This window comes from Rhopalosiphum maidis, chromosome 1 (genome assembly GCF_003676215.2).
Source record: "Rhopalosiphum maidis isolate BTI-1 chromosome 1, ASM367621v3, whole genome shotgun sequence".
Classification (NCBI taxonomy): Eukaryota; Metazoa; Arthropoda; class Insecta; order Hemiptera; family Aphididae; genus Rhopalosiphum; species Rhopalosiphum maidis.
In genome coordinates, this window is record NC_040877.1 from 55,394,344 (window position 1) to 55,407,752 (window position 13,409).

The 13,409-nt window shown below is 24.8% G+C and overlaps 2 protein-coding genes across 2 annotated transcripts; both read right to left on the reverse strand.

Moving 5' to 3' along the window:
- Window positions 1-788: 788 nt before the first annotated feature.
- Window positions 789-4,917, reverse strand: LOC113558058 (tyrosine-protein kinase Src64B). The gene is made up of 8 exons (XM_026963579.1): window positions 4,786-4,917; window positions 4,616-4,710; window positions 4,385-4,537; window positions 4,115-4,325; window positions 3,789-4,042; window positions 3,221-3,692; window positions 2,919-3,157; window positions 789-1,371 (listed from the first exon to the last, which is right to left on the reverse strand). The coding sequence occupies exons 2-8, from the start codon at window positions 4,662-4,664 to the stop codon at window positions 1,160-1,162; spliced, it is 1,590 nt and encodes a 529-aa protein (XP_026819380.1). The 5' UTR covers window positions 4,665-4,710; window positions 4,786-4,917; the 3' UTR covers window positions 789-1,159.
- Window positions 4,918-6,820: 1,903 nt separating this feature from the next.
- LOC113549321 lies at window positions 6,821-9,759 on the reverse strand. The gene is made up of 4 exons (XM_026950570.1): window positions 9,706-9,759; window positions 9,492-9,624; window positions 8,199-8,298; window positions 6,821-6,943 (listed from the first exon to the last, which is right to left on the reverse strand). Exons 1-4 carry the CDS (start codon window positions 9,707-9,709, stop codon window positions 6,878-6,880), a joined length of 303 nt encoding a protein of 100 aa, XP_026806371.1. The 5' UTR covers window positions 9,710-9,759; the 3' UTR covers window positions 6,821-6,877.
- Between the last annotated feature and the right edge of the window lie 3,650 nt (window positions 9,760-13,409).

Below are 13,409 nucleotides of genomic sequence, written 5' to 3' on the forward strand. Positions count from 1 at the left end.
ACTGTCATTGTATGTTTTAAGATAAAAAATAAAGAACTAAAAATACATAAGGGAGACTTGAACCTAACTTAACTAAATCTTCATAAATTATTAAAAACTTGTATATTATGCTGTGAATTTGATAGTAAGCTGGTATAAATTTATGGTTATTGTATTTAATAATACTGATGATATAAAATAGTACAATTAAGAATATTAAATGTATTTACAGAAGAATTGTAAAAATTTTTCAGAATTTTTACACAGTGGTTAAAAATTCTTTCATATAATTGCACATGAACACCATTGATATATAAAATAACCTAAAATTTTATGTTTTAGAAGATAATTTTTCAATCTAAATTATAAATGCAATTAATAATTAAAAAATTAAATGCATTATTTATTAATATTATACATGTTACTTAAAATTTTGTTTGCCAATGTATGTAAATACGTTTTTTTTTCTTCAATATATTAGAATTATATTATATTATTATATTACTCTTTCCTTTTTAGTTGAATACATTTACAAACATAAATTGTTTATGACACAGTATAAAATAAACTATTTTTAATTTATAATTAAGTATAGTAAGTACTAAGTATTATACACAAGATGAATTTTAAAATGAATAAATTTATTAAATTACAAGTTTGATGCATCTTTTTATAAATTTTTTTGTCTAACAAAAAATCAGAATAAAATTATTTACTGGAAATTATCAAATATAATATGTTTTAATACTTGTATATTATATAAATTCATTCAATTTAAATTATTCATGAATATATTATATAAGTGGTAATATTCTCAAGGTTCAAAATTATAATAATTTCTTAAATAGTTAAATTTGGCAAAATGTGAAGTTTTTAAGATTCAAAATTTAATGAAAAAATAATAACAACAATCAATAAGTACAATAAATAAAATAAAATAAAATAAAATAAAACAAAACAAAATGAGATCTAAAAAATTAAGAAAAATAAAATATTTGTTAGTTAGTTAAATAATGATAAACCCAAGTAGTAAGTATAGTTAAAGATTTTCTTTAAAATTAATATTGTTTTATTTAGTGAGCCATTTAAACATGAAACACATTTTTCCTAGTTTGACAATATTAAGGACTTGCAGCAACCCAGTATGGCACATTTGGGTATTGGTGTTAGAATTGATCATTTAATCACTTACTTCCCTGTACGGTATTTCTGAGGTAATAGTGAAGTCTTCAAAATAATGATTCAGGAACTCAAATGTTGGTCGTTTGTCTGGATCAGAATCCCAACACAATAACATAAGTCTGTAAATGTCATCGGGGATAAAATGAGAAACTGGCTTTGGCATACGATATCCATGTTCCACTTGTTCGATGACTTCGCGGCCATGCATACCTGCAACATAATAGATTAAAGCAATTTAATATTTAAGATAGCTATTATTTGGGAATACTTTTATACTTAAGTATTAACTCATAACATTTTATTTATTATAGAATCTGAAGAAACTAATAAAGAGAGACTACATAAAAAATCAAATATTATAGACAGATCAATTTTATCATTAAATTTCTCATCTTAGTATTGAAATAATAGAACTAATATAAATTATACACAAATTTCAATTGATAATATTTATGACACCATTGACAGTGGAGACTAATTGATGATTTGATCGAGTTTTTTTTAAGTTCCAGAAAATGAGTTATCTTCATCAGTTGTAAATTGTAATGGTCTTATTACTAAGAATAAAATTTAAATTTAAATGTACATACAATTACATAAATTTTAAAAAGTTTTCTTTAAGCTTAGAAAATCTAATTATATTTAATACAAAATCTCTTCTGAGTTCCTTTAAAATTTTATTATTAATTAATAAATAATACTACATAAAAAACCTTTTAGATTTTCCATCACCAACGAAGTTGAAAAAATACAAACATAAATTAAACAGAATCCATACAATAACTTCCAATTTGAAAAAAAATAATATAAAATATTGAGAACAAGATTATTAACAGTATTAAATTTATAACTCAATAACATAAAAATAATGGTGCTTCTGGATTATCTCAACTACCTTAGCAGCAAAACCAGGTTATCTTGACTATCAAAATATTTCCAAAACTACTTTAGGTGCATAACCCAATAAATTAAGCTATTTCAGAGATATTAGGGTATTAGGTATTAAAAAAACCAGATAAAAACAGTTTATAATTTATAAATTGTATACTTTGCAACATTACATGTTCCTGAAGAAGTTAGAAAACTTCTTTATCTGATGATGGCAAATTAAAATAATTCATGTTCTCAAAAAGAATATTTGTTAGATAGGCACTATTAAATGGTATAGCTAACAACTTTTATGAACAAAAGGTATCTAATAAACGACTATCGACTGAATGACGAAATAAATACCAACATTAATGATTAATGACCTAATAGCAAGATATGTGGATAGTACATTTTTCAAAACAAAATTAAATTAATGATACAAATTACAAGGCGGAATGTAAAATTATAAATTGATTCATAATTTTATTATTTATTACAAGATTCCCTGTACAAAGTAGTCGATATAAATAGGATAATTATAGAAGGGGTCTTGGAAATATTTGGGTAATTGAGATAACCTGGAAGTACTAAATAATATTACATGACATCAAAGTTAAGTCATTGAAAACAAATATTTATCAAGTTGAAAAAAATAAGTTTATTTTTAGGTATTTAGAGTGTTAGCTGAAATCAACAATGCATTGAAGAAATGTTATATATGTATGACTATAATCATATATAATAATAAAGTGCTTGTTAAATATTTTAAAACTAACACACTTTATATTATTGAATGTTTCAAATTAAAATACTAGAATAATTTAAATTTAAAATAAATTATTTTCAATCTATTTTAAAATAATTTTTATACAAAAAAATTGTATTACCCGGGTATGGGACTTGTCCGTATGTAAATAATTCCATAAGTAATATTCCAAAAGACCATACATCTGATTTAATTGAAAAACGTCCATAAACAATAGCTTCAGGTGCAGTCCACTTTACAGGAAATCGAGTACCTTGTCTAGGACAATATTCATCATCTTCTATAATTCTAGCTAAACCAAAGTCACAAATTTTAGCCATATTATTTTCTCCAATCAATACATTTCTTGCAGCCAAATCCCTAAAAAAAATTATTAATAAATATAGCTGTGTTCATTAATTATTTTATGTTTAATGATTTTACCGATGAATTAATTGCTTTAATTCCAAATATGCCATTCCACTAGCAACTTGAGCAGCAATATAGATTAAATCACCAAATTGCAAATATTTACTATCACAATTTCGCAAAAAATCCAATAAACTTCCATTACACATATATTCTTGTATTATTAGTACAGGTTCATCTTTTGAACAAACAGCATAAAGGGCAACAAGTCGATCATGTCGAAACTTTTTCATTATAGAAGCTTCTTGTAAAAATGCTTGAGTAGACATTGAGCCTTGTTTAAGTGTTTTTACAGCTACTTCAATATTATTTCGCCATTTACCATACCAAACTTCACCAAAATTACCATGGCCAAGTTTTCTAATTAATTGGATTTCACTACGGTCTATTTCCCACTGATCACGTAAATTAGGACCTAGATCCCAAATCTGTGGTTGTGGCTTACAACATGAACGAGCCAAAACATGGCATAATCCCAATGAATTTTCTTAAAATAATACAAATGAGATAATTAAAATACAATAAATAAATACAATTAAAGTTATAAAAATAATAAATACTAATTATAATAATAATTTCTTACTCGAATAGGCAGATATGAGTTCAGGAAGACTAGAAAAAGTCTGATTAGTAGCAATGTAATAACCACCATTATCTAGAGATTTTATTTTATAGTGTTTCACATGATATCCTCGACCTCCTTCCCAGTCTTTAACACTAAGAGAGAAGCCATTTGGATTGTGTTCTGAGTCGCGTACTAAGTATGTTCCTCTTTGATTTTCTTCAGATAATAATAGTTTTTCCGCTTCTTTACGAGATATTTTTCCAAAAAACCAACTACAAATAATTATTAAATATGTTTTAAATGTTATTAATGTAAATGTATCAATATTTAATAATGTTTCTTACTCTTCACTCTCAACTGATTTTTCTTCAGCAACAAAATTCCAAGGAATTAATCCTTCTTCATTTGTTCTCAAATGTCTAACGCGCCACCAATCTGGTTCACTATCATCTAATAGCTCCATGCGATCTCCTTTAACAAATGATACATCAGACATTTCCCTGGACTGGTAATTATAAACAGCAACCACAATTCGTCCATGTAAAGATGAATGAACTAAAAAATTATTTTATATAAGTACAAGAAAATTAAAAAATTAATTAAATTATTAATACGTGTTGATGTTGGAGTACGTATAATGTCAACACCATGGCGTTTAATACTTGCTGTTCCATGTTGACGATTCAAATCAGCCACATAACGCACTTCACTGGATCCTTTATTCAAGACATCTATCGTATCTTGTATTTTGAAACCATGATGTAAAACTATATAGTTAACATTAAGCAACATAAAATGATATAAGTTACCTATTTGAAAATTAATCTAAAATAATAGATATTTACCCAGATGATGGGTGGGATCTGGTGAATGACGACTGCAACAAGTACCCATTTTAAGTACAATGGTTAGTCTTCATCATGTTTGTTAATATTTATAGCTTAATATATAAAACATTTAAATAAATTATTAAAATCACACAAGTATATTAAATTTGATACAAATTATTACTTACTAAACTTATCTTTTTTTTATTATAAACAGTAGAACGCAAAATTCTAATTTATTTTTAAACTAAATAATTTTAAAACATTGAACTCACATTAATTATAACACTTTCTAAAAGATTTTCTTCTCTATATATTATATTGTATACAATATAGTTAATACAAATACAATTCATATTATTTTCATGAAGTTGATTATTGATAAAAATAAAGTTTTTAGCTCACTCTCGTGGTTAAAGATAACAACACAACTATGGCCTATGATAAGATAAGATCATTATAAACACAAATGAATTTAACTAATATATTAATTAATGTAACAATTAAGGGTGAAGAGTGTAGTGAATGCAGCATACTAGTACTAGCATAACAATTGATAAAATAGATCTATTTTATCATGGAGTGTAGAACTACTATCAGTATATGTACATAATATAACATCGGTTGTATCTTGTATGAACAATCATTGTACTGCATAATTTGTTTTTTATTATGGTTAATTTTGAAAAAAACGCGTTCATATGTACACCTAGTTACCCCCGATCTATATTTCATGTTGTGGGGGAAAAAATGCTGGTGTTAAACACACCTACAAAAAAAATGTTTAGTTAGGTACGTTCGAATAGTACTAAGTACTATATTTATTTTTAACTACCTATATTCATATTTAACATGCATGTATTAACCAAGACAAATTTATCCTTCTTAAATTAATTTAATGAATTTTGCAATTTTTTTTTAAATTCGCTTTAAAATAATTGAATGAATTTAATTATTTAGGTAGTTTGAGGTATAGGGCGCTTTGACCAATGAAAAATCACAGAGTGTGCCTGGGCACACTCGGCACGCCTATGGACACAACTTAAGATATACTGTTGGTAATCGTTTATTTAGCTAAAACATTATCACCTACATTTAATGATGTAATCTTATTACCACCATTGTATATTTAAGATTGTCGTCCAACAATTATTTTAACACTTGTCCTGTAGTCGATAGTAGTATGTCAAATGGTAAGCGAGTGGCATAATATAAACTGAACTGATCGTGGTGTATTACAATACATTAAAAACAATTAATTTAATCAAGATTGTGCTGTCGAACATTTTTTAAAGAGATTTTTAATTATTTTGACTTTTGATTCGGCACAACCGTTCGACTCCAAATTAAATAGTGCACTGCCATAGTGTTATGTATCTTATACTTAGATTATTGCAATATAATTGAAATTCAAAACCTGTGAAACATTTTGCGCCATCTGATATAATTGTTTTTGAAAAGCCAAATCGTACGACGTACTATTATTTCCAAAAATTCGTTTATAACAATTTCTACTGTCAAATTATTTACTGGAATGTCTGGAAATACTTTTAACCATTTTGTGATCATCATTTCAATAATAAAAAAATATTTATCATTAAATAACCCAAGAAAATTAAGAATTACAATGCTCTGTGGTCCACGGTTTTTCTGGTCATCTCCAAGGGTATATTAAAGATTTAGCTGAACTTTGTTTAACATTTAGACAATTCTTGAAATTAAGCGTAATATTTTCAATTTTCTTATCCATAATCCATTCCTAGACATCAAAAGTAAAATCTCACAAACTTTTCTTACTAGAAGAATCCATAATATAATATAAACGAAATTCGTTTAATACATAATACTTTGAAATGTGACAGTTGACCAATGTTTTTAACACCGGTAACTCCATCCTTGTTTAACTGAAATTTGAGTTTTTCGTGAATTATACGATTTTAGTTTAAAACTATTAGAAAAATCACTATTCCATTCCTGGTTTTGACAGCTTTATTTATAGCGAGAATTGTGATTACTCGTTTCAATATTTAATTATTATTTTAGACCGGTCCATTGTGATTATTCACAATTATTCGAGATAAAAAAATTGACTGGTTGTTTTTAGATTTTACATATTTTATTTTGAAATAATTATAAAAAAGTAACAAATTTATTTTTAAAAACGTATATTAACATACAGTGATAAGATAATATAAATGTTATTATTATATTCACTATACAGAGCTTTTTTTAAAAAAAAAAAAGATTGAAAGAATATATTATTATTTTTAAGCATTAAAATTATTTATTATTTAATCTTGAATTAAACATCGCAAGTGCTTTATTGTGGACTTCTTTGTTGTTCTTCTATAAAACAAATACAATATATATAAGAATGTACAAATATTTAGTTCAAAATTTTAGATTTTATATAATTTTATAAAAAATGATTAAATTAAATATTTGAAAGATTCAATATATATTAGAGCCCAGGAGTCCAGGACACTCAACTGTTAATGTTTTTCATCTTGAACAGTTTTCCTTACTAAATATATATATTTAATCAAATTAATACAATACATGCTATGTTTATTACTAACTATTAATTAGGATGACCTTATTTAAATTGAAAAACGGGACAAACAATTTTGCTTAGCTCTAAAAAAAACTATAAAATTGTTAAATTATTCTTGTTTTAAAGATATTTTGGAAATAACACAAATAAGCTATTCTATTTTTAATAGTAGGAGCGACTAACTGCATTCAACTGTTAGACGCAAGGCCGTAACTGGGGGAGGGTCCAGGGGTCCGGACTCTCCCCCCCCCCGAAATTTTTAAAAGTAGAAATATTTTAGTGATGAATATAATTTATTGACTATATATAAAAAAAATTTTAGACCCCCCCCCCGAAATTTTTTTTCAGTTACAGCCTTGGTTAGACGTTACTATGTTTGATCGCATTCAAGAGGGGTAAGCATAGGGTGGGAAAACAACGTAAATACATACAAAGTGTATTGTTGGAAAGAATGACAATTATGTAGGTTTATAATTATTACACTATGCACTATGGTTTATTTCATGTTTATTGCTGACAATATTGTCTGTCAGCAGTCAGCACAACAACAAAAATTATTGATTATAAGTTATAATTTTAGTTTCAATATAAAACTGCAAAAATATCCTTTTGAAGTTATTTCTTTTATGTTCATTTAATTATACAGAGTTGATGGGATAACAAAAAAAACTGAAGTTTGAATTTGGTCGAGACATTGCGACATGATTCACAAAAAAAATTAATAATCACCTCATTTATGTATTTATATGTAGATATGTCATCAAAATTAAAAAAAATATTTCAAAATAAAACATATTTTTATAGAAGCCACAAATATATATCACAAAAAAAAATTGTTTTTATTTTTCTCATACTTCATAAAAGTAATTATGTTAATTAGGCAACTAAATATATTAAAAATCATCATCCTGGCTATTTCAATAAACTAAATTAAAATGATGATAATACCTATGCTAAAACTGCTTTTTATAAATATTGCTTATTTAACATATAATATATACACAATTTACCATTAAAGTAAATACAATTATCAAATTAATAACTTACAATATTTTTGAAAAAAATATTAAGGTTATTTAAATTTTCTTTGTTTTTCATTCTCAAATAGTTGAATGTCTTCAGACTGTTCATTATTATTGAAACATCTCTGAAATTATTGTACAGGTTAATAATTAATACTTAGTCAAAATATAATCTATTGATAATTTATGTACCCATCATGTCCATAATAATTAACCTATTGAAAAATAATAGTGTATTTGTATGATAGATAAATACAGGGTAATTCTATTATCATTAAACACTCATTATTTCGTCAAATATTGACTTATTTTCATTTTTTTCACTTCTTTAATTAATAGTGAAACCACTATCAATATTGATTTTCAAATGTGCAACCTTTATTTAAAATATACTAAATTATATGGCAATTTTTTATGAAGTTTAATATTCAATTAATATTTTTTGTTAATCTTTTAGCGAGATATAGCATTAAAAAATTGGTTTTCTGTCTTTATAATACTGCTTGTTTCATAGAATTATATAAAATAAAATTGTTATCGACTGACGACTATCCACACAGTGATAAATTTTGTAACTGTAGTTACCAACGCCTCACAACCGTAATAACCTGTACGATGAACACCTAGAAACCTCAAACCATCCAACTTTGAGCAGCTATAACTCACTAATGGTTAAATTAAAAATAATAATTTTAACATTAAAATTCATAAAAATAAATAGCCCTACTATTTTGACATTTTAAATATAGGTTGCCATATGAAAATCAAAAGTTGATAGTGATTTCACTATTAAATATAAGGGTGAAAAAAATTAAAAATATTATAGTTTTAAAAAATCATGAAACTAAAATTTTTGAAAAAGTTATCACTTTTTGAAATGCGTGTCTAATGATAAAAGAATCACCCTGTATATATTAAGTAAGTTTCATTGGAAGACAAACATTCTACATTTTTAAATATAGTTTTTAATTTATATCAAATATTAATATCCAAAAAAAAAAAAAGAATCATACACACATATAAATAGGAAAAACAATTACTCAATAAATTTTAAAATAACAATAACAGGAAAGATATATTTTTATATTTTTTTATTTGCATCTTAAACTCAATGAAAAATTTGGAAATTTTTTTAAAAAAATTATATATTAGCATTGATTTAAGAATATATGAAATAATAAAGTAGTATAAATTTTAAATGTTCATTTTCATTTTACTATTTCATTCTAAGATTTTTGCACAGAATAAGTAAATTGATATATTAATTTATATCAATGAGTTACAAAATCTACAATAAATACATTTAATATACGATTACCTTGAATTATATTTATCTAAAATAATAATTTGTCCATTTTTTTCTTCATTATTTATATTTTGACATTTCTTTATTCCGTCTGAAGCAAGTAACTTAAATTGTATAAAATTATGTAAATCCCCTACATTTTCAACTGAAAATATTGAAAAACGGAATTAACTAAATAAAATGTATAGGTAGGTAGATACCATAAATAAAAATAAAATATACTGACCCATTTTGAAATTAATAACAATGTTGAAATGGAAAATAACAATTAATGTAGGTATTAACTATTAATAACACTATAGAGTATTACAGATATCAAATATATTAATTTGATACTTATTTTAAAATTAAATGTTAAAACACATATTATATAATTTTATATGAATTTAAATAGACTAATAAGTAATAGAGCATAAGAATTCTGTAATGACTAATAATATTTTTTGTTCAATATTTTTCATAAACACTGTAATGATAAGGATCCCGTCAATAATATCAGTATTCTTTAATCAATGTATGCCATCCCACACTTCGTTTTCGAAAAACGTACCGGCTACGTTCTAAATGATTAATCTGCCACTGGGAGCGCCTCGATCAATTATTCATATTAGGCTTATTAGTCTTATTAGGCTTAATAGAATTATAGTAGAGTATTATAAACTATAAAGTATTAATACCACAGAATAGATTAAAATTTAATCTATTTCAATCCTTATCTATAGCCGTGGATGTGAGTAAACTATTCTAAAGCACTGTAGAGATTTTTATGGGGCCCTAACTGTGCGTTTGTATGTGAATACTACATTATTTAATATTATATCAAATATAATACATTGATTTTAGATTTTTAAAATAAATTCTTATACTATAAAAATATATATGTTTAACCTACCGGTTGGGGGCTCTACATTTTTTTAGTGATAAAAATAGGTACGAATTTATGCATAGATATGTTTTTTATAAAAAATTTAGATTGTTATCTATATCAGCATCTCTATAATTACGAACTCATTAACATTTTAAATACCCTCTCGGCTCTCACAATAGTTCATAAACTGGAAAATAAAATTTAATGAATCCAAGTCCTCTTTTTTCACTTTCTCACTCATAACTGACCACCCGTATTAATCAACAATATCATCATTATTTATTCCTCATTCAAGTATTCAACTGATGTTAATACCTTGGCCTCACATTTGACGGGCACTTAACCTGATCTCTTCATCTTAAAGACAAGCGAAAGAAGCTAAATTCCAGATTTTATTTGTTAAGGCTTCTCCTTTGTTCTAACCTATTACCTAACCTTATCAACCTATTAACATTATTCTCTGTAAGACGCTTCTTCAACCACTCTAGGCGTATGGCATAGCAATCTGAGGCTCTGCTAAGAATTCAAGTAAGAGAACTATACAAGTTTTTCAAAACATCTATCTGCATGTAATCACTGGCGTACCCTCCAGGTTCGTTTCTTATGGGTGTTTAAATTTCTACCTCGAATTACCTCTATAAACCAAACAGCTGCTCTCTATTACAAACACTTCCACGCCAAACTGGAAGATATTTCCCAACCATCACTCACAATTTCTGCTAACTACGTCTCTACCAGACGCCTCAAAAGGAACTGGTGCCGTGATTTGCTAACTTAAAGCTTAAGTACTTACTTATATTAAGAGGTGTCACAAATGTGTAATTTCCTCTTCATGTGCTTGTATATAAGCTCATTGAATGTTTTAATGTTTAAATATATAAATATAATTACTTATTAGTTATTGTACAAAATGTATAGATTGTAATTTTAAAAATAAAGCTAATTTTCTAAAAAAAAAAATGATTATTGAATTGAGACTTAACATTTTGTATTATAATGTAACGTAATTTATGGTTTCAAAGAATATAACAATGAGAATTTAAAAGGTAAATTGCATAACAGTTATGAATTTGTAAAAGAATTTTTAAATTGTGCCATTAAATTGGAATTTTCTGACTAATTGTTGTAAAAATAACCCTAAAACAATATATTATTAATTTACTACAAAGATTATTTATTTGATTTTTCTATTTTTATTGTTACATTTTTTTGTAGGGGTTTTCAGGACAAACTATATATATAATTTATAAATTCTAAAAATATTTTAATCTTTAAATAAATATTTGGATAATTGATTTTTTTGTTAAAAAGTCTTGTTATATCTTTTTAATTTATATTTTTGTTACCTGGAGATCAGTTGTATTAAAAATCCCAAGTAAATGCAATCCATTCATTAAGTTGTTATTATTAAACAATTTATCATGTTGTAATGTATATGTAATACCAGAATTATTTTCTTCCGATGTATTGAAATCATTATTCTGTTTTGATGTATTCTATAAAATGTATTCATAATTATTGAAAAGTTAAATTTTTAAAATGTGTTTTAATGTAAAATCACTATTAATAAAATAAATTATACAATAGTTCAATACTAAAATGACGTATTTAGATTTCTATCATATTCGTGGAGAATATTAATTTACCATGTAGTCACTAATTTGAGGTGAGCAGGTGAGCTACGCCTCACCTCTTAAGCCACCTTAAGTTATTAAAACTTATTAATATTATAAATACAAAATACCTTACCAAAATTAAAATATAAAATGTTATTTTTTATATACGTATTACATGATTCATATGTTATGAATAACAATACAAAATAACAAGTTTCAAAAATCGTTTAAGAAAAAATAGTTGTCAATTTCGTTAAGGAATACAAGTTTTAACGTTCATAAAAATTAATGCAATTTTTCAATAAACTTTTTTTTACTACAGATAAAAAAAAATATAAAGAATCTTGTATTATATTTTTAAATCTTAGATATAAAACATTTTTTTACAAATTATTTTATCCAAATTCAAAATTTAAAAGTTTATTTTAACAAAATTTTGTGAACTTAATAAATTAAACTCAGCGGAGGAATATTTTATCGACATTTATAAAAAAAAGGTAGTCAAGTAGTAAACTTTTTAAGTATATTTGCTGTACATTCGGTTACGAGTGGGTTACTTTTATGGCCGTTATGGGTGTTTTAAATTTTAATTCAATGATATATCATTGTACATGAAAAAGGGATGTCAAAAGCTATATATTTTGTGATATTATGTTTATTTATATAGCTAATAAAGCCAATTGTTTTACTTTTAGTATTAGAATAGGTTGATATATTTTTTTCCAAAAATATTGCACTTATACTATTATAATAATATATATTTATACCTTACTCTTAGTATATCAACTTAAATAACTCTAAATTTAATAACATTTTTCTATAAATAGTAAATACCGTTAAACAATAAAAATAAAATCATAAGTGTAAATAGATAACAATTTATTTAAATATATCAACAATTTCATTGCCTCTAGTAAAATTCATAATAATATAATATACGTAAAAGTTTTTAGATCCCGTATGGCACATAATAATCAATAGGTATTTTATTTAGAGATTTATGGAAAAAAAGTAAAATCAAAATTTGTCATTCAAATAAATGTTATAAATAGCATAAAATGTAAAATAAAGTTAAAAAAATGTTGAACATTTTATCATGTAATGAAAATGATAATATTATAACATTTAATGAACATAAATTCTAGTAAGTATCTACTATTTTTGTTTGAAATCTTACAAAATAGTAAAAATTGTTTGAAGAGAAATAATTATTTTCTAGTCGTAAAAATTTGAATTTTAAATGCTCATAAAAAATTGATTTGACTTTCCATTAGAATATTTTTTTTTATAGGTTGGAAAAATTATTAAAATTTTAAATTCTTTTTTTTTTTAAATCTATACAGGGTACAACAAGAAAATTAGTGGTAATACGATTTGAGGCGGTGAAAAATAAGACAATGAATTGGAAACAATTAGACACTCCTAAATATGAAGACACGAAAAGGG